Raw genomic sequence first — 24,925 nt, forward strand, 5'->3', positions numbered from 1 at the left:
TATGCTCCATGTTAGAGGTTATCATTATTATTAATACTTCTGCTGCAGACCTGTTTTCTTTTTGGTTATGCAGAAATTATATGACCCAGCTAGCCTCATGGAGGTATTGCATGAATCTCACTAGCCTCGACTTCTAATAAAGTTGAGGGCACTTTCTTAGCATTCACTCTATCTTTACTCCATCCCTTACCATGGGAGGTGTGGGGGGACAAGGGTCCCTCCCAAGAAGTTTTCAGTCCTTGTCCCGAGAGCAGAGCCTCTCATCTACTGCGCTGGGGCAGGTGCGCTGCGAGGTCTCTTCAGTGTACTGATCGTGAACCCTCAGCCTTTGGGCAGCCAGAGGGAGCCTATGGACAAAAAACTTTTATTCCTTCTAACTGTTCCTTTAGCATTCCTCTCTATTTCCATGCCCCCTTTCATCCTCCTCCTTTCCCCGTCTTTGCCCTCAGTCTCTTGGCTGTCTTTGTGGAAGGCCCTAATGGGGAATGAAAACATTTGAATAAAATAAGGATAAAAATTCCAGTCGGGTGATATTGTAAGCAGTAATGTGGTGGGGTTTGGTGGGGTTTGGTGGGGTTAAAGCTAGTGGTTACAGGGAAGCCTCTTGGTTTCATTTACGTGTCTCCCCTGCACTCCACAGCACCACCACCAGTAGTCAAGGGTTGGCTCTATTCACACTTCTCTGTCCCTTTCTTCATCTCCTGGTTTTGCCTGCTGATTAGAAATATAAGTGGGCCATCATTTACGCTTTCTTTCCTTTGGTTTCCTAGGTTTTTGGGTGCACTGCAATGACTCAAGGCTGAATGTATGCAATGTCGAGGAAGTGTGCAAAACTCAAGCCTACATCCTTTTTTACACTCAAAGGACAGTTCAGGGCAATGCAAAACTCTCTGAAACCCATCTCCAAGCTCAGGTGCAGCCCAGCAACCATAATGAGGGCAGGCCACGGACCTTCCCCTGAATGGAGGCACATCACAGACTGGCTTGCTCTTAAACTGTTGGTGTCCATTCATCTTTCCTGATAGGAAATGAGGTTTACTGCAGGAACAAGTTACTGGGTTTGCCTTACTGGGTCTAGAGCAGAGGTACCAGGTGACTCATGCTATCATAAAATATGTAGTCACTTTGTTTTGAATGGATTTGGAAAGTCCCTCCTCTGATAAAACAAATCAAAAGTCATAACTCGTATGAAGTTTCATCAGTTACTTCTGAATATAGAGGGATCTGGGTAGAGCAAAGAGGGAGTAAGCTGATCATATCCAGATGGGAGAGCAGCCATGTTTTTCCATTATGTGATTCCCCTGCTAATCAGGGCCTCCTTGCAGCACCAGAAGAATCCTCCTGATGTAAGCAGCTCAGGACAAAGCACATGAGGGGGTGGGGGCCTGGGCTGGCAGCTTTCCTGATGGGATTAGTTCTGAGGCAGCAGGTGAAGTCTAAGGAGTTGTTCCTACAAAGGAAGTAATCTTCAGGGGTTGAAAACTCGCAGACTTACTTAGGGGGGAGGAGAGGATAGTTAAAGAGTGGAATGAGATGCATGGAGCAAATTTCCCCATGCAAAATGGAAGATTTGTCATGTGTCATACCTTCCCTGGGGCTTCGGAGACCAGCGTGAACATTCCTTCGTTCTAAAGGAAAGGTTCATACAGGGAAGCAGTTAACTGACATGTTCTTCGTAGCCTAAGGATACTCAGTTCGGTAGCGAATCCCTGGTTCTAGGGTTTAGTTTAAATTGGTCTTTATTGAGGTCAATGGTCTGAGGCTTTCTCAGAACTCAGTTGAGGGTGGGTGGGAATAGCCGGTGGCCCGGGGCTTATCTGAATGCCCGTCACCTGATCTCACCTGGTGCAGCATGAGCTTTTCTTAGCTCACAGCTTCTTGCTCCTGGAGGGTTTGGGGAGCTTTTGCTTTCCAAGGGCTTAGGGAAGCTGTCCCCATATGTCTGAACAGTTTACTGCTGGTGGCTCTGGCTTGTTACCTCCCAAATCTGATCAGCCACAGAGTCCACCAGAGAAAGCAAGAGTGCCCTGTCCTCTACTCCAGTGCTAGCAAAACAGACCTTTCTGCCCGGGGCCAGTCTCTAAGTGGAATGAAGTAGCCCAGAGGGAGACCTTCCTCCTCCTCGGGCACCGCTGAACTTCCCTTCTTAATCCTTCACTTAAGACTCAAGTGAACGCAAACTGCAACTCTTGTTCTGGGGTTGCTGTAGATGCCTCAGCTTGCCATGTGAATGCTCATCTTTTGACTGAGTATGTCATATAAACTTTTCAGTTCAGGTAGAAGTACAGTTGTCACTTGAAGGGAGTAAGATATGGAGGGGAGTTCAGGAAGGGATGGGGAGTTGAGAAAAGAGAGGGTAACAAACAAGGGTCGTAGCTTTAGTGCTATTGACAAGCCACATTCTGGAGCAGATCTGGAGCACTTGATTTTTCCCTCTTTGGAGATTAACTCTCCCCTGGGACCTGCCAGACAGCACTGACACATGGAGGACATTCAGGAAGAAAATGGCTCACCCTGATAAGAAAGGGAGAGTTCCTATATTTTAAATTACACTTGCTTTTTCCAACACTGTGAGGTTTCTGTAATATTTAGCTTTTATTTGGAAGCAATAGCGTATGGCATTTTTTATGCTGTTTGGCTTATATTGTCTGCTATAGGCTCCTTTGTATGAGCTTGGCCTGGGCCCACGTCCTGGACACTGTTTTAAAGTGTCACAGCTGCGTATGCTGCCAGAGGCTCTGATGGGAAGCTATCCTCTCCAGATCCACATTTTAAGTCGGAATGACTGGTGATGACTTTTTGTGGCAACAGAAAAGCCCATTAACTAAAAACAATCGGGAGAGAAAAAAAAAGGGGGGGAAATGTAAATTGTGCCTCATCTCTCATTGAATGCTATATTTATTATTCTAGAAAAAGATAACTTACAAATGGAGAAGCATAGAGCATCTACTTCATCCCTCAGGCTGTCCAGGGGGAAATATTTGAGGGGGGAAAAAAATGAACATTTAATGGAAAATTAAAAAGATTTTCAAATTTAACTTTTAGAAATAGTTTTATACCAAATATTATAAGGCATATTAAGTAGATTAAAACTGTAAAAAGGGCTTACGTTAGTTGAACACCCCTTTATCAAATTAACAAAATTGTTCAAAATGAGTTGGAATAGACACCATATCAGAATCCTCACTAGGCTGCACACTCGTGGAGGTGCCCCTGCAGTCACACACTCCTCAGGTACCCAGAGGCAGCAACACTAGATGCTGTTGATCAGTTAGTATTTATGAAGGTTTTTATTAAAGAAAAGTTCCCTGCTGCAGAAATCAACGGTTGTTGTGAGGGAATTGTCCCTTTGCTTTTAATTTAATTGCATATTGGAAGTAGATGAATTTCTTAGTTGCATCTTACTTTACATTGAAACATTCTAAAAGAAAATAAGAACCAGGTAGAAGTTGACTAGATGCTGCCAAATCAAACCCAACATTTCTTAACTGAGCCGTCCGGACCTGCTTCTCTCCCAGATAAGTAGTTAGCATCCTGCTCCAAGAGCCCTTAGCAGTTGGCTGGTGTGTTTACTTCCGTTGTAGCCAGCCAAGATGAATGCACCCTGCCCTCAGAAAGGGTTTTTACCTCAGTTTAGCTTGACCTTCATACTTGTGGTTGCCTCGGAGATGAGCATTCATACTAGCGGGAAGATTAGGAATGCCCTCAACAGCTAGAATCTGAAGCTCTTATTAAATGGTGGGCAGAGCTCTTGGCAGCTTTGATCCAGCCCCTCTTAGACTGAGGGGGGCAGTGCCACACCATAAAGAATTTCCAGATGTCTCTTTACATGTTATGAATAAAATTGGAAACTGTAGAAGTGTTAATGTGTCCTATGGACTCAATAGCAGAGTTTATTTTTGTTTGTAATGACAAGGCTTCTAGTGAGTGAGCGTCTGAGTTCCCTTCTCTGGCTTACAGCTCTGTCCTATTGCAAGAACTAATGGGGTGGGATGGCTGGCAGTGGGGCATGGCCCTAGAGGCCCCAGCATAAGCCTGAGAGAGGTCGACAGTAGTGCAGAAGGAAAATTTGGTCGGGTGTGGAGGGAGGGATGTGGGTGGGCAGGCAGGGAAGGAGAATGGAGTTTGTTTTCTTACTGATAAAGCTTTGTGAATTAATTTTATATAATTCATAAAATTTGGTGCCTTGTACCCAATTATGGTTTGCATGGGATTGAAAAGATTAAGGGAAAGGAATCCTTCTTGTCAAGTGGCATATTGGTCTGTATAGTGTAAAGGACATTTGGTATCAGACTTTTTAAAAGTGTTTCATGTCTCATGTGTGGAAAGCAAATTGTTCTTACCAGCAAAATCTGAAATTTTATGTAATGTCCAAAATATTTGTGATTACTCATGAAATGTCTGCTTTTCAAGGCAGACTATGTATCCCATTCTTTTTCGCCACCCCTTTTATGTTCAAAACATTTACTCAAGCCCGTTCAGTCAGGCTGGGAAGGCCACCCCTTCTTAACCATATACTATTCCCCGGTCTCAGTTATATCTTATGAGCGGAAGGTTGCTTTCCCAGCTGGTTGGGAGAGCACAAATGCTGAGAAAAGGCTTTTGTTTTTCTAATGCTGGACAACTTATAGTAAGAGTCAAACAAAAATGGCTCCCTTGAAGTACTACCTTCATTAATTCTAAATTTCTTTTGCAGAAAATTTCAGAAAGCAGTGTAGAACACAGTCCCTGTATGTGAACCTTTGACTTAGATTGTAAGGCAAGCCCGTGCACTGTGTAGTTTGCTAGAGAGAAGGCTCAAAGAACTGCCACAGTCCCCTTTGCCAGCAGGTGCCGACCGGAATGGTGCTGCGTGGCTGTGGAAGGTGAGAACCCCGTCTGCTCACCTCCAGCTGTTTGCAGCATTTCCTTTTACTCTGCCCTAAGGCTGCCACTGAGCTCATGAGACTTCACCAAAGGACGTTTAAAGAGCTCACCCCTGACAGCACATTTCATACCTGGGTCTCTCCGCGTAACTGCTGGCTTAATTAGGTGAGGAGGTTCTATATTTGGAGTACAACCTCCCACTGCCACTTAATTTTTTACCAGGTAACTGGATCCCCTGGAGGCTCAGATTCTTTCAAGTCAGCACTACTGCCGACAGCGCCTTCCAAATATGACTGAGTTTACTTATATCTTTCACATTTAAGTTAACCATTCTCTTGGTCTAAGACTTTGACTTTAACCACTGTGTACTCTTTCAATCTACACATTGCCCTAAGTACACCATAGCTACTATAGCATTGAGGTGAATGGTCATTTTTGTAGACCCTCTCCATACTTATTTTACTGGCAAGTTTCCATTTAAAATCTTAAGTAGGCAGTGTAAGGAGATTTTCATAGTACCGTGTTATTAGCCAGGGCTGAAAACTAACAGGATATAAAACTGATTTCCTTTGGGGAGAATGCTATCTGTTGGAATGGTGGAAGCAGCACTTTCATTCATAGAATGATTACTCACCACGATTTCTGAAATTGTAAATTTGGTAGCTTTATTTGCTAATCTCATCACTTTGAGGAATTGAGTCAGTTTAAATCAAACTTTATCTTACCAGCATACGGCTTTACAAACCACCCAAAAGTGAATATTACTTGAAGCTGAAACATTTTTAAAAATAAGTTTAATTACAATTGACATACAATATAAAACATTAAATTGAGTGAAATTTCAGTGCTTTTGAAAGCTACCATATTTTAATTTTACTGAGTTTTGATTTTTAAAAAATATATTTTATTGATTTTTTACAGAGGAAGAGAGAGAATTAGAAACATTGATGAGAAATATCAATCAGCTGCCTCCTGCACACCCCCTACTGGGGATGTGCCCGCAACCAAGGTACATGCCCTTGACTGGAATCAAACCTGGGACCTTTCAGTTAGCAGGCCGACGCTCTATCCGCTGAGCCAAACCAGTTAGGGCGGGTTTTGATTTTTCTTTTAAATTGATTTCAGAGAAAGGAAGGGGGAGAGATAGAAACATCAATGATGAGAATTATTTATCTGCTGCCTCCTGCATGCCCCCTACAATGGGGATTGAGCCCGAAAACTGGGCATGTGCCCTGATCGGGAATCAAACTGACCTCCTAACTCAACCACTGAGCCACACCAGCCTGGCTGGGTTTTGATTTTTATTTTTGAAAGCATTTATGAAATAGCACTGTTCACAATTATGGGATCTGATAGCAGACTTCAAGGATGTAAGTTTCACTGTTAAAAAGTACAAGGTGCTCATACTGGTCTTAACAGTGGCCTGACGGGTGGAAAGGGCTTAGACCTTTGCTGTGGCATCAGTTTCCTTCCTGGTCACCATTTTGGGGTTGACGGCTTCAAACTTAAGTCTTGCTCTCATATATGTGACCCTTCCCCATCTTAACACCTGGTAAGATACAAATCTATCAAATCCTTTGTGGTCCCACTGTAGACTCTTAGAGGTTCATGGTTTCATGTTAAGCCAGCCACAGCCCTGAATTCACTGGCTCAAACTCTCTCCTTTTAACAAATGGGACCTATAAATTAATACAAGGATATAGTGCTTTTTAAAAGAAGATATATTTAAAAATCTAATTCTCAAAACAGCTTTCTTAATGAGATTTATGCCAGCAGGGTCAAGAGGAATATCTGTCAACCATAGTAAGTAGACTACTGTGGTACATTTACACTGACCCTCCTTTCCCATTCACTTCCCTTATCCCATACCAGTTCCATTAAGAGACTTGCACAGAAAGCAGTATTTTTTAAATGCCTAGAAGAGTAAATCAAGGGGAACACGTCACTATCTCCACATCTCTCCTGCATGAGCCTTTCCAGGCCAGTTCATTACATTTCCCATTTCCAAAGAACTCCAAACTCTTGGACAGCGACAGAAGTTCCAGTGTCACAAAACATCTATTTTCTCGTGAAGGAAGCTGTTTTCTCAGACATGCTCACTTCAGTGCCCACAGCTCAGGCTTACTTAACACCTAGCCTCCACCTGCCGATCACTGCCTTTCTACCAATAAAGCCCACTCCCTTACAATGCCTCTCTGGTGCCTGGAAAACCCACTGGAGCATCAACATGCTATGCAACACCGAAAGGATTCTTCTCCCAGATGGAAATTCCTCAGTAAGCTTCACGCTACGTTGACATCAATGAATGGTGGCTACAGTTTCCATTTCTTTTTTTCTTTTAATATGAAGCAAGCCGCCTCTGCCACAACTATGTTTGGGCTTGTTCCTATCTCATGTGTGAAATATAAATTATGTTTTTATGATTTTTGTAAATCAACTTTTTACACCTTGTTTTTGTAAGCTGAAATTTTTTATTAAAAGAACAAAAAATGGCTGTATTTGAGTGCAGTCTTTATTTCAGATCACTGTTAAAATACCATCAGGTTATTCCTCAAGAAAGAGCAAAGATCACTCTCTACAGAAACTTAGGAATTATGTACAGAACTTTACAAAACAGGACAACATGTTAGCTGAAGCCTGACTGCTGACCAGAGTGGATTCTGAGTACTCTCCGCAGGAAAGTGGGCAGGGAAGGGAAGGCAGCCATCTGTATCAAACCTCAGCTGCCATTAGGGAGAGTCTTGTGATGGTCACAGATCAGAGGCTCGTGTCTGGAAGTTCAAGTACATCTTGGGTTCCATCTGTCTGCAATCAGACAACACAACAGTAGGTGTCATGTAAAAGCACTGCAGGGAAATGGGTAGACTCAAATTCCTTCTAACATGGAAACATGTAACTGTGAAGCTACCTAAGGTTTTACATCAAGTCTCTCTCCTATATTTTGTGAATAGTTGATAAAATTATTGCTCCTCCCTGCCTCTAGGACTCTTAAGACACACAAGACAGTTGTTACCTGCTTACCCATTTGGCTACATCCCTGGCTGAGGTGCCATTAAGTCAATGTCACTCAAATTCCTGGCCAGCCAAACTCCTGCAGCGAAAAGTCCCAAATTGAGTATCAAGTTCCTGGAAAAAGAATTATTCTATTAACCTTGTGGTCAGAGTCACTTATCGTTGGTTAACCAAAGATACTGGGGGGAAGGGCTTCACACCGCCACCACCCTGGAAAAACCTCCCAGACGCAAAACACTTGTAGATTGCAGGGGCGGTGATCTTTACACCGTAGCCTGGCCAAGACCCACACAGTTATTTAAACTTCGTGTCCGTCTATTAAGAGAAAGGTCAAATGCAAAGACCAATCAAACGCTCATCTAGGGCCGAAAAGCCTGTTTGTGTGCTGGTGTGTGACTCTCCCCCCCCGCCGGCACCCCCCCCCAGTCCGCACCCACCCCCCACCCCCACCGCACCTCGGTCAGGGTAACTGAAAACATGGCTTTTGCCGCACGGACCTCTCCGAGGCCAGGCCCTCAGCAAACCGCGGCCAGTCCCGAAGAGGCCTAGATGCCTGCAGCTAAACACCCGGGGGCGCCGGCCGCGGGGGAACCAGGCTTCGGGCTCGGGTACCTCCGGAAATCATTCCTATCCGTGGCGAAGCGGTAGACGCCCCGAAGCCAATCTCCCACGTTGTCCGGAATCTCTGGGGCTTCATTCGCGGAGCCGCCAGCGTTCATCCCGACCCCGCTGGAAGCCATAGCAGCACCACCACGCTCCGCAAGGCCTGACAGCGAACGCCGCCCGCGCACGGGGATGACGTCACTTCCGGACTCGTACTTCCGCCGGCCGCCGGCGAACGGAGCGCGCCGCGGCTGGAGCGAGTCCGACACCCTCCGGAGGGGCGGAACCCGGGCTGAGCGTGCACGTGCTCTGCGAGGGGAGGAGCAGGCTCGGGTCTGCGCTTCCAGCGTGCGGTCCCATCTCCCGCTCTCCGGCCTCCGGCTCGCCCGGCCTCTGAGTGACCACTCATTGGCTCAGCAGGATGCGGGGACCCAGTAACCCAGTCTGCGGGGCTGGAGGAGGGGCTAGCTCAGCAGGGGCTGCGTAGTTTTGGGGAGTGGAGCTACCCAAGAAAGCCTCCTCCAAAAGTCACAGCATGCGCGGGCTGAAGAGGAAGCACTCCAGTGTCTAGGGTTTTTACAGGGCGAGGAGTCCCGGCCTCCGCCTTACAGATCATCCCGCCCCTCGACTCCCCCTGCTCCGGGCCGCGCCACTAGCAAATGGGGCCATGCTTCCTGGAGATGCCACTGTCACCAGCTCGGGCGCGTCCCGGCGTCTTGCAGGGCCGGGGAAGGCGCGGACCTAAAGTTCTGAGTCAGAGGAAGAGGAGCAGGTAGGGCAGGGGACATCCTCCTGGGGATCAACGGACGTCTCCAGGGGTCCCTGCTCTCGTCCTTTGGGTGCCTCAGCCTTGTCCCCAGCTCGGCACTCGCGCTCCCGCCTGGATCCAAGCAGCCGCCTCCGGGTGTCCGGACGGGAGCTGGCAGCCGCGGCGAGGACTGCTCCGGGGATGGGCGCAGAGGGTAGCGGAGCGCGGCCCCCTCCTTCAGCTCTGCCGAGCCAGCCTCCCCAACTCCGGCCAGGCCAGACCCGCCTTTCTCCGAGGCCCGCGTCTCACACCCCCAGGCCCTGGCGGGGCGGCCCGCACGAAGCGAGGCCCAGCCTCCCGCCCCGCCCCCGGGGTGCGCAGGCCTCCGCGCGATCCTCCCGGGCTCCTCGCCCCTCCCCGCTCCGCCCACCAGGGGGCGGCACATCCCCGGTCCGGGAGGGAGTCCCGCGCCGCAGCCTCACCCGCGGCGCAGGATGGGCTCGGGAGGCCCTCGGAGCGCTCCGGCCAGGGATGCGTGGTGAGAGCTGCGGGCCCCGAAGCTCGGGTTTGGGGGTGCGGTTGGAGGACGGGGGCGCTGCTGGAGGGACGGGACGGCGTGGGACCGGGGCGAGGGCCCCGGCCCGGGAGAACTCCCTCTGCCCAGCCCCAGCCGCTGCCCACTTCCCCTTCGATCCACACCTTTCCTCCCTTACCGAGGGACGGCCCTCCTCCCAGAGTGGCGGCCAGGCTCCCGCCGGCTTCCCAATAGCGACTCTCAGAGCAGCGGGGACAGCAGGGCCGCCCCCCGGCGGGGCATCACGTCCTCCCCCCCAGGGCCCGGCGCAGTCCTGGCAGCAGAAGCGTTTCTCGTGCCAGCGCCGTCCCTCCGCCTCACCTCAGTGCAGCGCCGGGAGATCAGCTGGGAGAGGGAGTGGGGACCAGCTCATTCATTCATTCATTCATTCACTCATTCATTCATCCAGTAACCACGCCTTAGAGCCAGCTAACGCTAAAGCACGTCCACAGACATTCCCATTTGATCTACTCCGCCACCCTCCGACGCGGGGAGGGCTGATTGGCTCAGCCAGGATCCCCAGCTAGCAGGTGGCACGGCCCGAAGTGGGGGAATGGGACCCAGGGTTCTGCGCTCACATGCCAACTCCAGGGAGTTTCCTGCATGATAAGGCACAGCACTGGGCACCTAGAACACTGAGAGGAACCTCTGTCCAAGAGTCCCTGCGCCGGAGAAACTGTCCACCCCAGAAAATATGGGGGACGCTGCAGTGAGGGAGGATGCAAAGGGTCCCACATGCCCAGAGCTCAAGTGGGAGCAAGGGAAACACCAAGGTCCTAGGCCGCACCTCTTCGCCCCGCTCCACTCCCTGATCCTGGGAGAGGTATTCCCTGCGTCCTGCCAAGCTGGACCCTGAACAGACCTCCCCTCAGCTGTGCCTGGTCACAAGCAGGGCAGCATGGCCTCAGCGGCTCAGCACCAGGACGGCCGCAGTGGAGGTGCCGATCGCGGTGGAATTATTATAGATGCGGTTTATCGGGGCCTGGCCACAGGCCTGGCGAGCCAAGCAAGCCTGGTGCCAGCAGCCCGCTCTCCTGCCCTGGCTGCAAACGCTCCGTATTCCCCTGGCCTCAGGCACTCCCTGCACTGCCAGCGGGGTGCTGGCTGGTCAGAGGCAGCACCACCCTCCTGGCTCTTCCATCCCAACCCCACCTCCACTGCAGGCTCACCAAGAACCCCCAAACTTGGCTCCTCTTGAAGTTTACCATACTGTCAATCCCCAAATCCCTTTCTCACCAGAGTCGCAGAAGCTAGCTCCTTCTGCAGAATCGAGAGGGAGAAGAGTGGAGGAAGGGGAATATGGGGGGGGGGTAATACTACACACCTTTTCACAGGTGCATTCTGCAAGCTTGGGCGGTATCAGGCAAGCCACCCCCTGGCCCAGGGCCACCCTCCTCCGCTGGACACAGAAGAGCCGGAGCGCAGCTCCTCCTCCCCAAGGGCCAGGCAGTATGGCTCCTGCAAAGACAGGTTGAAGTTTGAGTGGAGAAGGCTTAGGTGCTGGTGTGTCAAAGGAAGGTTGTAGAACCTCAGGGAGGTGCCAGTGGGGACCGCCTGGAAGGGCATGGGGATGAAAAGGGAAAGAGGGGCAGGGACAAAAGAGTGCCAGTAAGCCCACCTCAGTCTTACTCTCCCCCTCCCCCAGGAACGGTCATCACTCAGCCCTGACACTAAGCACTTAGCCCTGTCTCCATATACTTAGGTGCTTGCTCCCAGTGAACCATATGTGTAGCCAAATATCACTTCCCATGGTGATTGCCCTAGTTAGTCCATATTCTCCCATCTTGCCTACCCAACTGATTATAAGCCTTTATTTTTTATTTTATTTATTTATTTATTTATTTTATTATAAGCCTTTAGACTGGGCACATATAGGGCCTCAATAAATACTTAACCATACTCCTTACATTTGTACATTCCATTATTTGTTTCAAAAGTCGCTCATGTCCATTTTCTCATTTGCTCTTCAACTAAGCGTTGTGGCAGGCAGAGCAGCCATCATGTGGATCATTGTACCATTATGTAGATGTGAAAACTCAGGCTGAGGCTGGGGGAATGACTTCTCCCAATGAGTGGCATAGCTAGGCCTTACACCCACGTTCCCTGACCTCTGGACCAAGGTTCTCCCACAGAAAAGAGGGAAGCTGGGGAGAGGGATCTCGCATCGCTGTCCTGTGGAGGGAGCTGCTGCAGGAGCTGCTGCAGGCGCGTCCGAGCCCAGGCCAGTTGGGGGCTCGGTTGGTGTCCAGGCCAAGGAGCCCCAGGCTCAGAGCTTCAGGATCCCAAGCAGACACAGCAGATGAGGAGTGGAGCTAGGCTTTCCCTCTTCCCTCCCCTTCTCATTGCCACCTCCTCTCCAGTCTGGAGCAACAGTCAAGCGCGCGCACGCACGCGCGCGCACACACACACACACACACACACACCCCTTTTGGACAGTCAACTTTAAGATCACCAGGACAGCTGATCCACTCCTGCATTTGTGTTCTGATGGATGGAGGTTGGGGAGGCCTCACACCTCAAAACAGCTTCCCTTCATGTGCTTAAAATCACCCCCTTCCTCAGGGCCCAAGCCCCACAGGTCTGCTTGAACAACACAGACCCCCTCGGAGAGGTCATGTATAGTCATGTGAATACATTTAAAGTCAAACCCTCATGTCCTGGGCTTGGGGACTGCAGCGGGGAGGGTTGTAGAAACGGATTCCTGCAAAGAAGAGAGGGCATTTCGCCTTTCTGATGAGCCTGGAGCAGACTGGTCCCTCCTTCATCACCTCCATCGCCTTAACTCCCACCATCCCTCACTGCTTACATACCAGGCCGGCGAGCTTGCTTCCTCCCCAATCCCTGCACAGGCCCTGCCTGCCCAGCTGTGGGCCTGGGCCAGGTGACAGGCCCAGGAAGCCCTTCTCTGCCTCTCCAGCCCAAAGCTGTTCCCCTTTCCCTGAGCTCCGGAAGTACGACCAGTGTCCCAAGATTTAGCACTTGTTTCTCTCTGCCCCACCCCCCCACCCCCGTGTCTCTCCCAGCTTCTCATCTGGTCTAGGAGCTCCTCCAGGACACAGGGAAATCTCGTGTTTCTTCCTCTATCTATAGCAGCCATTCCATCGGACAATTCTAAGCGCATCTCTTCAGCCCTCCTCTGGGCAAGACCTGGGATGGCCACAGCATCTCGGGGTGGGAGGCGATGACTGAAGTAGAAAAGGGATGGGCCCTGCCCACAGGGAGCTCCGAGTCTGGTGGGTAAGGGAGATGGAGAGTCTGGTGGGTAAGGGAGATGGAGAGTCTGGTGGGTAAGGGAGACGAAGCCGGCAGAATGGGGTAGGGCTCTAGGTAGGCAGACACAGCACCACAGGGGGGAAACCAGCGTTAGCTTTCTTGTTTACTCTGCACTATTCTAGCATTTCACACCCTTTACTCCACCCTCACAGCGATTGTATGAAGTAGTCTCTATGATCCCACTTTAAGGCTGAAACAAGCAGGCTCATGACCTTGCCGGCGGCCACAGTGGAAGGCTGAGGGGAGCTCTAGGAAGAGGCTTCCTTTGTGGGCCGAGGTGGATTCTGGCCGGCAGCAGGGCACAGGAGGCCATCACCAAATCCCTGGCCTCTGGAAGAGGCGGTGGGGACAGAGTCTGGCCTCCAACAGTTATACGGTTCCCCAGCCCACAGTCTCCTCTGCACCCCCTCTCAGAGGTCCTGTGCCACCCTTCCCAGCATCCTGGCTCCGCACCCACCTGCTTCCTTCCCGGCCTGCCCCTCAGGCCCGGGCACTCAGGGCCAGGAGCAGCCACCTTCCCTAACAGGGTGCCCCCTGTTCCAGGTAGCAAAGTGCTTAGGGGAGGGGGACCCACAGGAAAAGGGGGTACATCTGGGGCCCCAGGGGGACTTTACCCTCTCTTCCAGGTTAGTTCTAGTTTGTATGAATTGTCCCACGCAGACAATGCTCACAAGTCAGCTCTGGCCCTCACCCTTCAATCCTTCGAGGGCAGCCTAACTCCACCTCCGCTTGGCACGGGACCCCACCTTCCTAACATGCTGATTCCTCTCAAAATCCCCCTCCCCCTGCCCCCTGAGACAAGGGACAAGGCTGAACCCCCCCCCCCCTCACCTGCGCGCGGGTGCAACCAGGCTCGTGGAGTTCGACCTTCCCAAACCCCCCCCCCCCGCCCAAAGGGCAAAGCCTGGCCGGCCCTATGGTCTGGGGAGGTAAAGGGATGGGATGGTTTCCCGGACAGGGAGGGGAAGAGGGAGAAGTGTCCAGTCCCGCCAAATACCCTCTGGAGAGATCCCCCAAGGTTTTTCTCAGACCCCGCGGGGCCCACATGGGAGGCAGACAGGGTGGTGGGTGCGCAGTCGGCTGGGGTTCCCTGGGCGGCCGCCGGGAGGTTAGAGAAGAGGCGGACTCTGCTGGGGACTCGCCCCCGCGGCGCGCCGCTGTCTGGGCCGTTCAGGACATAACCGCCGTCGCGTCCCCCCACCTCCCGACAGGGAGCGCCCACCCCAAGGCGCAGCGCCCGCCGCCCCGCCCGGAGCCCGGCCCTTCTCTCCCTCGTCCTCCCAGGCCGGCAGAGCTGGGCGGCCCGAGAAGGGGTCGGGGCTCCGCAAAGCCTTTGTGAGATCCGGGGTGCCAAGTATGCAGGCTCCCCGCCCCCGCCCCCGCTCCCCTGGGCTCTGTGCCGGCATCGTGCCCTGTGCGCGCAGAGCAGACACCGGGAACCTCGTTTGTCCGGGTCCGCGGCCACTCGCCGAGCAGAACGCCTCATCAAACACGCAGGTCCCCCCAAAACCTCCATCAGGTCTTCTAGCCCCGCCCCTCTCTGTGTCTTCTCCCCCACCCCAGAACCCTCCCCCTTCTCCCAGGGGTCCCTCCGCCCCTTGCCCTTTTTCCTTCTCTTGCCAGAGTCCCTGGTACTGCCCTTCTCTCTGCCACCCCTGCAGACCCCTCCCTGATCTTCCGTGTTTCTCCCTCCACCCCGGGTCCCTTTCTGCCCGGGGTAGTGGAACCTCTGGTCCCGCCTCCGTCCCTCGGCCCCGCCCCACCCCAGGCCCCGCCCACTCACCGGGGCCCCGCCCCCAGGGGCGCTCAGCCGCTGGCCTGGAGCGCCCTCTGGCGTGTGCGCATGCTCCGTGCTCCCGACTGCAAAGTCCTCCAAAGGGACCTTCTAGGCTGCGCGCCGGTCGCCCCGAGCGGGTCCGCCCGCCCGCCCGCAGCGTCTCGTTGGTGCCGCCGGTGACCTCCGACCCCGGGACCGCGGGGTGGGGCCGGGCAGGGAGAGCTTAGCTCGGGGCGGCGGCGGCGGCTGCAGCGGCACCCGGGAGCGGGGCCCGGCGCCGCCCGGGCCGCGGGGCGATGTGAGTCGGGGCGGGCGGGGCGGGGACGTGGCGGCTCCGGCGAGGCCGCACCGCGCTGCTGTCTCCGCTCCGGTCCGCGGCGGCCCGGCGTGCGGCGGCGCCCCGGGCTGGGGGCGGGGGTGCAGGCACGGCGCGCGGTCCCACCGCCCCCGTTCCTTCCTGGAGACAGCTGGGGTTCCCAGTCCAGAAATCCCCCTGACAACCCCGCAACCTGAATTCTTCTCACGCCTCAGAACCACCCCGCCCCCACCCGACACACCTTCGCAGGTCCCGGCGCCCTCGAACCCGTCATCCTGCGAATTCCCCGCACGCCCACATTCTCTCCCGGATGCCCCCAAATGCTTCCTCCGCTCTGACATTCCTCTGATCCGTCATGCCCCTCCCCTTTCTCCTTGCACCGTAATCAACTGCATAAAACTGCCCATGTCTCCCCAGTCCTCACATGCATTTGGAGTCCTCATAACCCCTTAACTCCGTGCCCAAATGCAAACCTGTCCCAGATCGGAACTCCCTTCTGTCCCATCCAATGTAATGCCCCTCATTGGGCTGTCATCGTATGCAGCTTAAAGAGAAGGTGACAGAAAAGGTGCAACAGCCTCCCCCATCTTGCACCCTATAATTAGTTCTTGGTTTCACGCCCAGACTCCCTTGTGATGGCTCAAGCCCCAATATTTTCCCCAGCTTCTGCCCCGTCTCCAGGCTCTGCACACCTCCCTCAGCCTGCTACCACTTTCCAAGGAAAAAAGCCAGACCGAGAGGGTGGGGTCCTTCCACCTGCAAAGTTTTCCAAGCATTCAGAGTACAAGAGGCCCTGGGAAAGGATCGTGTTTTCCCAGAAAGGAAGGTGGGATTTCAAGAGTCTCCAGGGGCCTGTCCTGTCAGCTTGTCTACTTGGGGCTCAGATCCCTGAAATCTTGGTTTATTGTTAGCATTTGTATTAACATTTTAGGCCTTTCAGAGCTTGGAGAACAGAAAGAAAGAAAAAATCCGTATCAAGCTTTCAGATACGAGATTTTCGTGAAAGAGGAAAATGTTAGTGATATTTGTCCTCCATACTTACTTCTAGAGGTTATTGAGGCTGGAAGCGCCACAGCTTACAAAGATGTCCCTTTAAAAGTAAAGCCTTGGGGTGGGAGGTGTGGGACCAACTTGGCAGTCTCCTAAGTAGCAGCAAAACGTCTAGCTTCCTGATTCTCACGCCCGTGCCCTTCCCGGTATATCACAGTGTCTTTTTGAGAAAGCTCTTGGTCAGGTTCCCTGCAAAGGTAAGGTGGTGGCTTTGGTGTTGGTCATAACAGGATCCACATGGAGTCTGGCGGCCACTTTAAAAGTCCCGGGCTGCCTCAGACTTCAAGCCCACTGATACGAGGAGAGTATCCTTCTCAGAGCTTACAGCGCTCAGGATTTGTGATCCCTTTGCCCTTGATCTTGCTTTATCCGTTGGTGTGTTGGTCCCATTGGGACCTGGAACAGATATCCAGATGGGATGGACTGACAGCAAGTCAGTCTCTGTAACAGTCGCTGAGGATGGAGGTTTCCACTAACGGGCGGTCTCTGTCTCTCTGCCAGGTGAGCCCCAGGTGTGTCCAGGAGGGATCCAGGTGACTTCTCTGCAGACTGCTCGCCATGATGCCCCACTAAGAACGGGGCATAACGTGTGGGCCCTGCCCCATGCCCCGCCCAGACTGTTTCCCGATGGCTTAGGTGAGGTGAGAGCTATAGAGATGAGCCACTTTCCTAGAGTTTCCCAAATTGGGAGGAATGGAGGGTGCAGGTCAGGCTTGTTCAAAGCTTTATACATTCAGTGGGGTATCTAATCTTACAGAAGGGTTTCTTGTATCAAGTTGCAACCCCTTAACTTCGGGTTGGAATCAGTCCATGTGTTTGTTGTGTGCTCTCTTAGGTCACTCAGACCTGGTAGGTAACCCCTCCAACTTAGGCGCAGTCCTACGATGCTGACCTCCAATCCAAGTGCCTTATCTTGGAGGGAAAAGCCAAGTTTGTGTTTCCCCTTTGTCCAAAAGCAAACCCAGCATGTGTTTTTTAAGTCAAGTTTATGAAAAGTGTGCTGTTTTAAATGTTCGATCCTCTGAGAGTATCGTTTGACCATAATGTAGCACCTCAAAATGAAAAGAACACCAGAAAGGTAAGGCTGAGGTGGATATTGGGGTGATGGTAAGGGAGGGAAGAGGATTGGGATGATATGGGAAGAACGAGATGGAAAAGGAGAAAAGTATAGGCCAGAGTGTCTGGGACTCCCAGATCAATTGCTTTGCTGAATTTGGATGAGGCTCAAGGCCAGTACCCAACTCCTGATGCAAATCACTTCTGGGTTTCGACCTGTTTCATGTTTTTCTCCATGCCCAGGCCTCCCTTCACTGTCATTACATCGGCCAAAATCCTATATGTTTCTCAAGGTCTAGATCAAATGATAGGTCCGAGAAGCACTTTCCATCCCCCCGTTAGCATTAATCTTTAACATATCCTAACTCGAGTTAATGTTTATCCAGTGTGTGTCTGGGCCTGTTGAGAGTGGGAATTTCTTGAGGGAGGGACTATGTCCTACAGTCCCGTGGGCAAGGGAAGTGGTCAGAGTGAGATGGCTCTGCCCCCGTCCCCTAGGGCAGGGCTGTTGGGAGCTGACCTTGATGACTTTCTTGTCCCTTATGCTTTCCGTAGGGCGGGCTGGCTGCTCTGACACCATGGGGAGCTGCTGCAGCTGCCTGAACAGAGACAGCATCCCCGACAACCACCCCACCAAGTTCAAGGTACCCACAGCCCCTCCCCCCCCCCGAGCGCCCACCAGGGCCTCCTGGTCTTCGTCCCCGAGCGGTGGCGTTGGCTCAGTCTCCCTAGAGAAGGGGGAGTGACAGGCTGAGTCTGGGGGCTTGTGAGGACTTCCTGAGATCAGGGCCTCTGAGGAAAAGGAGCCCAGGCCACTGCTGTGGGTTTGGCTCTTGGTGCCACCAAGAATGAAGGAATGTGGTAACACAGTCTTAGCAGAAGTGGTGTTTTTAGATTATTCGGTCCTGTCAGTGTATCTTTGTTACATTACACGTAACTTTTTTGGACAAAACAACAAAAGTCCGTATGGAGAGTTAATATGTGTGAAGTATTTAAGACCGTGCTTAACACCTGGCAATCACTGTGTTAGTGTTGCTGAAAAGGCCAGGCCCAGTGGACCTGTGCACCCCTGGTCCCTCCCACCTTTCAGGTGGTGGAGCCCCTCCTGTTGAAGCGTGGTTTCTACTGCTCACCACAAGAGGGCGCCCTCGGCAAGGTCGTAGCGATGGGGAGGCGGTAGAGGCAGTGTGTATTAGTTCTGCCTTGGGCTTGGCTCTCCCAGGGTCTTGAGATTTTGAACTTACGCTCGAACACCTTCTTCCACTAACATCTGGCCCTTGGATACTAAGCCATGGACCATCTGGGGGCATCTAACCTTGGTCGTCCAACCGTCTGGCTGTGGAGGTTACTGACCACCCCTCCACTCACTGTGCAAATGACAAACCGAGGCCCAGAGAGCTGTCGTGGGTCAGTGGCACTGAGGCGTCATGTGGCTGGCGTTCTGGAGAGGTTGTGGTGAGTCAGGTGAGCCCCTCAGTTCCCAGCCGCAGCCCTGCACCGTCAGCCTGCCGGGCTCCTCACGGCTCAGGGACCCACACGCTCCCTGGTTGGACTCGCTCCGTGACCCTGTCTCCTGCCCCGCAGGTGACGAACGTGGATGATGAGGGGGTGGAGCTGGACTCCGGGGTGATGGAGCTGACCCAGAGCGAGCTGGTGCTCCACCTGCAGCGGCGGGAGGCCGTCCGCTGGCCGTACCTCTGCCTGCGGCGCTATGGCTACGACTCCAACCTCTTCTCCTTTGAGAGCGGCCGCCGCTGTCAGACGGGCCAGGGTGAGTACCAGCCCCCGCCCCATGCTAACTAGGGCTTGTGCCCCCGGGCCCGGTGCTGGGGCTGGAAGTCACAGCTCAGAGGGGGAGGCTCATGGCCAGGAGCACCGGCACATGAATACAGAGCTAAATGGACTCCCAGGCCAGTGCTCCTTCCCTGAGCTCTGGCAGGGCCGCCTCTGTGGGGAGGAGCTGGTGCTCCGAGCCCGGAGCCTGCTTGGGAAAAGCAGTCGATTCCTCCTCCCTCGGTTACTCCAGTTTCCAGGGTCCCTAAGTAGGAAGGAATTTTCTTCTGAGCCTTCCCCCCCCTCCCCAACCCGGTCATGTGCCCTTGAGCCCGGGAGTAAGGAAGAGCCAGGCGGAAGCGCCCTCCTCGGGGCCCTGTGGCTCGGTAATGATAGATGTGGGTCCCGGGGTACAAAGTAACCCTCGGGCGGTTATCCCTGTCACCTCTGAGCAATGGAGTGCGGTGCACTCTTCCTTCTTCCCTGTCCTCCCTGCAGCCGAGGTCAGGGTGTGGCGGGTTGTCCGTGAGGTCAAGGCCCAGCTGCCCGTGGCTCCGTGAAGCAGTGGTGTGGTGTGGGCTTCTCTCGCAGGGCTTCTCTCCCCGGAGCCCTGCCGGGAGGGGAATCGGGGCGGGGGGGCGGGGGATGCCCCTGCCTCAGGACCTTGGAGCTCCTGAGGCAGAGGCGTTCACACTGACCGAGCAGAGAGAGGGAGGAAGGTGGTGTGTAGTCCATGCTTGGGATCCTGGAAGGGCTGCCCTAGGCCCCAAACTTCCGGCCTTCCCAGCCTTTTTTATCCCTCAGCATGGCTTGCCAGTATAGTCTTTTTTCTCTTCCTCCATCCTTCCTGTGCCATTCCTGCAGACATCAAATGGCCCACATCCCAGCCTAGCTTTGTCTTTGTTGTGGATACACACACACACCCCGTGAGTCCTGGGCCCCACTGTTACGGGAGTGCAGAATCCCGGGCTGGCACACATCCCGAGGGCGACCTCGGACCCCCTGAGTCACAGTGCTCGGCCCCTTCTGCTGACCCCGGGACTTCGAGTTCCTGCATTCGAGTCCGAGAGGCGGTGAGGCAGCTGCTTGGAGGAGCCACCTATCGCTGTGCTGTGTCTGTCCTTCAGCTGGTCAGCCATCCTTTCTGCACCGGAATCTAAGCTCCCTGTGGTCAGGGGCCTGTACCCAGTAGACGTTCGCTCTCTGGCCAGGATCTGGGCTACGTACCCAGTGAGGAAGCAGTGACAGGGCAGACTCTACCCTCTGAGAGCTTTGGGCTCTTAGTCATGGGGCTGAGGGCTGGCACCCTGGTGGAGCTCATTTCTGGGGAGCCAGGGGTAAAGGCAGAGGGAGATGGGGCAGCATGTGAGGAGCGATCACTGGTCTGATTCTTCCTTTCTCAGTTTGATTTTCACTTCTCTTCCTCTCACCTCTGTGCACATCATCCTCATAAAAATGACTTAACCTCAGAGGAGCAGAGCTCAAGTGTTAGATCTCAGGATGGTAATGGCCAGTGGGAGGGCCAGGGAAGGCAGTGAGCCCAGCTCCGCCTGCTTTACAATGTGCCGGGGGTGGGGAGCCTCCTGATGAGGGCTCTCTGCATCCTGCAGGCCTGGGGGTGGACCTTAGAGACGTCTCCTGAGCTTTGTGCACTGGGTTAGCCTCTGTGGCCCTTCCCTGTCGGGCACAGGCTCAGAGGAGCCTCATTCTTCCTCTCCTGCTTCAGGGATATTTGCTTTCAAGTGCTCCCGGGCCGAGGAGATCTTCAACCTCCTGCAGGACCTGATGCAGTGCAACAGCATCAACGTGATGGAAGAGCCCGTCATCATCACCCGCAACAGCCACCCGGCCGAGCTCGGCCTCCCGCGGGCCCCACAGCCTCCCAACGGTGAGGAGACCCGTCCTGGGCCCCCAGCACACATGCACACACCTGTGTACACACACACATGCGCACACACACACACGCGCGCGCACATCCACACGCATGCACACACACGTACACACACTCGCGCATGCACACACATGCACACACAGAAGCACAGGCCCAGGGAGCACCTGTGTTGGAGGTCCTAGTCAGGCAGGTAGGCAGGGGTGGCTGAGTGAGCCAGCCTTCCAGGACCAGCAGCCGACCGCCATCAGAACCACTCGGGGATGGGTGAGGCCTGGCTGGGCCAGTCAGGTGACGCCAGCTGAGCCTGGGAAGTCCTGGAACTTTTATGACGGATGGTCAGGGTGCAGATGTGGGGTTTCCATGGAAACAGCAGTCTGAAGCTTTTTTGCTTCCTTCCTTCCATCTACTGGGTCACACCCATGTGCCTTCCCTGATGGGTAGTGCAGCATCTCTGCCAGGACCAGCTTCTGGAGAGGTCCGCACAGCGGCTGCCGGTTCATTCTCTGAGTCTGCACTGAGCACCTGCTCTGCGTGCTGCCTCCATGGCGGGCGGTGGGGCAGGAAAATGGAAACAGTGCTGCTTTCCAGGAGCTGCCCTGGAGCTCTTTGGCAGAGCTAGCACGAGGCAAAGGCAGTCCAGCGATGACCAGTGTGTTAGGGAAGGATGTGAGCGGGAAGTTACAGCGTTCAAGCTGAGCTTTGAGGGAAGAGGTGTGAAGAACAGAGAGGTGACAGGTCATGGGGACTGCGGGTTCACATGGCTGATTACTTGGGTGGTCTGGGGAGGAGTCCCAGGATGTGCACACGCGGTCGCAGGTGGTTTAAGGACCTCCACCTGGGCTTGTCTTCCCTGTCTCAGCTCTAGGCTACAGCGTCTCCAGCTTCTCCAATGGCTTCCCTGGATGCCCCGGAGAGGGCCCCAGACTCTCCGCACCCCGGCGCCCCTCCACAAGCAGCCTTCGACACCCCTCAGTTGGAGAGGAGTCCACCCACGCCCTCATTGCCCCCGATGAGCAGGTGAGCAAGCAGCCGACGCACCCCTCTCTCCTGGGCCGGGTGGGAACGGAGGTCAGGAAATATGGCACCTTGTCCCAGTAAGAATCACGGCGGGCAGAAAACCTACTGGTCCCAGCTGCCCTGGGAGGTCTGGGGGACAAGGAAGAGGAGAAAACTCTAGCTCTTTCTCCTGTGTGTCTCATCTTTCAACCTCCTGTCCCTCCTGCTCTCCCTTCTCCCCGCCCTTGGACCTTCCTGCTTATTTGGACTCGTTCCCCCCAGTCCCACACGTACGTCAATACACCAGCCAGCGAGGATGACCACCGCCGGAGCCGGCACTGCCTGCAGCCGCTGCCCGAGGGGCAGGCCCCCTGCCCCCCGCGGGCCCCGGGCCCTGACCAGCGGGACCCGCGGGTGTTCTGGCAGCCGGGCCAGGTGAAGTTCGTGCTGGGGCCCACTCCCGCTCGGCGGCACATGATGAAGTGCCAGGGCGTCTGCCCCAGCCTTCGCGACCCCCCTCACCACAACAACAACAACGAGGGCCCTTCCGAGTGCCCGGCCCAGCCCAAGTGCACCTACGAGAACATCAGCGGGGGGCTGAGGCCCGCGGCCGGCTGGAGACTGAGCCCCGAGGAGCCGGGCTGGAACGGCCTTGCCCAGCGCCGGGCTGCCCTGCTGCACTATGAGAACCTGCCCTCCCTGCCCCCGGTGTGGGAGAGCCGCGCCCAGCAGCTGGGGGAGGAGGCCGGGGATGACGGGGACTCCAGGGACGGGCTCACACCCTCCTCCAACGGCTTCCCTGACGGTGAGGAGGACGAGACGCCCCTGCAGAAGCCCTCGGGCCCCCGCGCCGCCCTCCGCAGCCACAGCAGCTTCCCCGTGCCGCTGGCGCGCTGCCGGGGCCCCCCCAAGGTCTTCAACTTCGACTTCCGCGGGCCCGGCCCTGAGCCCCCGAGGCAGCTCAACTACATCCAGGTGGAGCTGAAGGGCTGGGGAGGAGACCACCCCAAGGGGCCCCAGAACCCCACGGCCCCCCAGACCCCCACGCCCACCTCCCACCCTGCCCGCAGCTCAGACTCCTACGCCGTGATTGACCTCAAGAAGACCGCGGCCATGTCCAGCCTGCAGAGGGCTCTGCCCCGGGACGATGGCACGGCCCGGAAAACCCGGCACAACAGCACTGACCTGCCTCTGTAGGGGCCGCCGCCGCGGGCCAGCGCCCTCGCTCCTGTCCTCAACCCACACCGGGGTTCAGGGGTGCTTTGCAGAAGGGCACTTAGGTGGCGCCAGATGCTTCCCTGCGCTGGCCGAACCACAGGAGCCCCGGAAATAGCAGCCACCGAGCGGCCGGGTCTCCCAGCGGGGAGGGGGCCAGGCGCCCAGGAGCCGCCTGTGAACTGGGAAGGTCCCGTGGCCGCACTGAGCGCCTCCCGTTACGCCCATCCGTCCTGTCTGTCATCTGTGTATGTTTTTGGTTGAAATTTTGAAACATTTTGTACCTGTTGATTTTATTTATCAGTTTATTTTTCTATTGTTTCAAATGTATTTAACATATTTATTATTAATATAATTATTTTTAAATTCTGGCTTGGTGGACGATGTCAGATTCTGACGGCGTCTTTTCTGGCGCGATCCCAGGGGCGGTGGAGGGGGCCTGCGGGAGGCGGCGGTTCTGTGACAAGTCTGACCCTCCCCTTTTCTCTTCCAGGAAGCCTCTCCCAGAGCTTAGAGCTGCCGGCGATGGGTGCTCCGTCTGAGTGCCAGCATGGGTCCCAGGGGCGGGAAGGGGTTTGCAGGGAACCCTGCCTCCGGGAGATAAAGCCTGGCCCCCGGTGGGCAGTAGCTAGTGGAGGAGGGAGGGCTCTGCCACATTCACATTCTGGAACCCTCACTGATCTGCCGTCTGCTCCCCGTGGGGACAGGAGGTACCGTTCTCCTTTAACACCTGGGTCCTCTCCGGCTTCCCAGCATGGCTGGGCCGAGGCTGGGTCCTGTGAACAGGACCTGACTGAGCCCAGGAACAGCAAGGGGGGAAAGCACAGTGTGAGGTGTAACTAAACAACCTGGCTCCCAGAGGGTCACTCTCCCAGAGAACTGACCCTCAGGAATGGACTCCCTGGGACGCCTCTCCCCTCCCATAGGGGGGCCCTGGCAGAGCCTGCATGTGAACACGCGCCTGGAAGCCCAGGGTCCGCGCAGGCCGCACAAGCCGCCCTCCCGGTGCTGCTGCTGCTGCGGGAGCTCCTTCCGGTCCGCGGCTGCCTCTCCTTCCTCCTCTCGCTGGCCTCCCTGCTTCCCAGACTCCATTTCTATCCCAAGCCCCTGATTTCATCTAGTCCAGTGGTTCCCAACCTTCCTAATGCCACGACCCTTCAATACAGCTCCTCATGTTGTGGTGACCCCCAACCATGACATTATTTTCGTTACTACTTCATCACTGTCATTTTGCTGCTGATAATGAATTGTAATGCAAATATCCGTGTTTTCTGATGATCGCAACCCACAGGTTGAGAACTGCTGCTGTAGAGCCTAAGACCAAAGGAAAACACAGATATTTACATTACGATTCATAACAGTAGCAAAATGACAATGATGAAGTAGCAACGAAAATAGTTTTATGGTTGGGGGTCACCACAACATGAGGAACTGTATTGAAGGGTCTCAGCAGTAGGAAGGTTGAGAACCACTGATCTAAAGGAAACCAGGGTCTAATAAGCCATTGGGGCCCCGGAGAGCAGTGGGAGCGAGGTTCGTGCAAGACTGGGGACCAGCCTTCTCATCTGGTCACTGTGGCCCCTCTGTCCCACAGAGACCTGTCGTCACCAAGGAGACAGGCAAGGCCCGCCCATTCCCTCCCCTGCTCCTGCCCCAGACACCACAGCCCGGCCTCAATTCTATCGATAAGCGCTCCTTTCCCTCTGGACGGGCACTGAGCTAAGGAGCTTTCAGACCCCCTCCCGGACTTTGCTGTCCTGTGACAGACTGAAGAG

At 54.6% G+C, this 24,925-nt stretch overlaps 3 protein-coding genes across 10 annotated transcripts in view; 2 read left to right on the forward strand and 1 right to left on the reverse strand.

The window, feature by feature from the left end:
* USP49 (ubiquitin specific peptidase 49) overlaps positions 1–3,687 on the forward strand; it is a 57,525-nt gene extending 53,838 nt beyond the window's left edge. Inside the window, exon 7 of the mRNA XM_036413678.2 lies at positions 771–3,687. Coding sequence (XP_036269571.1) covers positions 771–961 — 191 coding nt within the window. The 3' untranslated portion in view covers positions 962–3,687. The remainder of the gene's footprint in view (positions 1–770) is intronic.
* A 3,673-nt stretch (positions 3,688–7,360) lies between these two features.
* TOMM6 (translocase of outer mitochondrial membrane 6) lies at positions 7,361–8,865 on the reverse strand. Of its 2 annotated transcripts, none has more exons than XM_036413701.2 (3): positions 8,491–8,865; positions 7,880–7,992; positions 7,361–7,671 (listed from the first exon to the last, which is right to left on the reverse strand). In XM_036413701.2, exons 1-2 carry the CDS (start codon positions 8,616–8,618, stop codon positions 7,896–7,898), a joined length of 225 nt encoding a protein of 74 aa, XP_036269594.1. In that variant the 5' UTR covers positions 8,619–8,865; the 3' UTR covers positions 7,361–7,671; positions 7,880–7,895. The 2 variants fall into 2 exon arrangements, with proteins under 2 accessions (XP_036269594.1, XP_036269593.1); XM_036413700.2 differs by having other exon boundaries at positions 7,888–7,992; positions 8,491–8,851.
* A 735-nt stretch (positions 8,866–9,600) lies between these two features.
* Positions 9,601–23,521, forward strand: FRS3 (fibroblast growth factor receptor substrate 3). 7 transcript variants are annotated; one of them, XM_045573071.1, is made up of 8 exons: positions 9,602–9,767; positions 16,721–16,855; positions 17,831–17,919; positions 18,860–19,046; positions 20,775–20,936; positions 21,799–21,956; positions 22,218–22,910; positions 23,006–23,521. In XM_045573071.1, the coding sequence occupies exons 1-8, from the start codon at positions 9,761–9,763 to the stop codon at positions 23,027–23,029; spliced, it is 1,455 nt and encodes a 484-aa protein (XP_045429027.1). In that variant the 5' UTR covers positions 9,602–9,760; the 3' UTR covers positions 23,030–23,521. The 7 variants fall into 7 exon arrangements, with proteins under 7 accessions (XP_045429026.1, XP_045429027.1, XP_036269573.1 ...); XM_045573070.1 differs by having other exon boundaries at positions 9,601–9,767; positions 22,218–23,521; XM_036413680.2 differs by lacking the exon at positions 9,602–9,767 and adding an exon at positions 15,047–15,151 and having other exon boundaries at positions 16,721–16,860; positions 22,218–23,521.
* The last annotated feature ends 1,404 nt before the right edge of the window (positions 23,522–24,925 follow it).

The sequence above is a fragment of the Pipistrellus kuhlii genome, unplaced genomic scaffold (genome assembly GCF_014108245.1).
Source record: "Pipistrellus kuhlii isolate mPipKuh1 unplaced genomic scaffold, mPipKuh1.p scaffold_m20_p_5, whole genome shotgun sequence".
In the NCBI taxonomy this organism is placed as follows: domain Eukaryota; kingdom Metazoa; phylum Chordata; class Mammalia; order Chiroptera; family Vespertilionidae; genus Pipistrellus; species Pipistrellus kuhlii.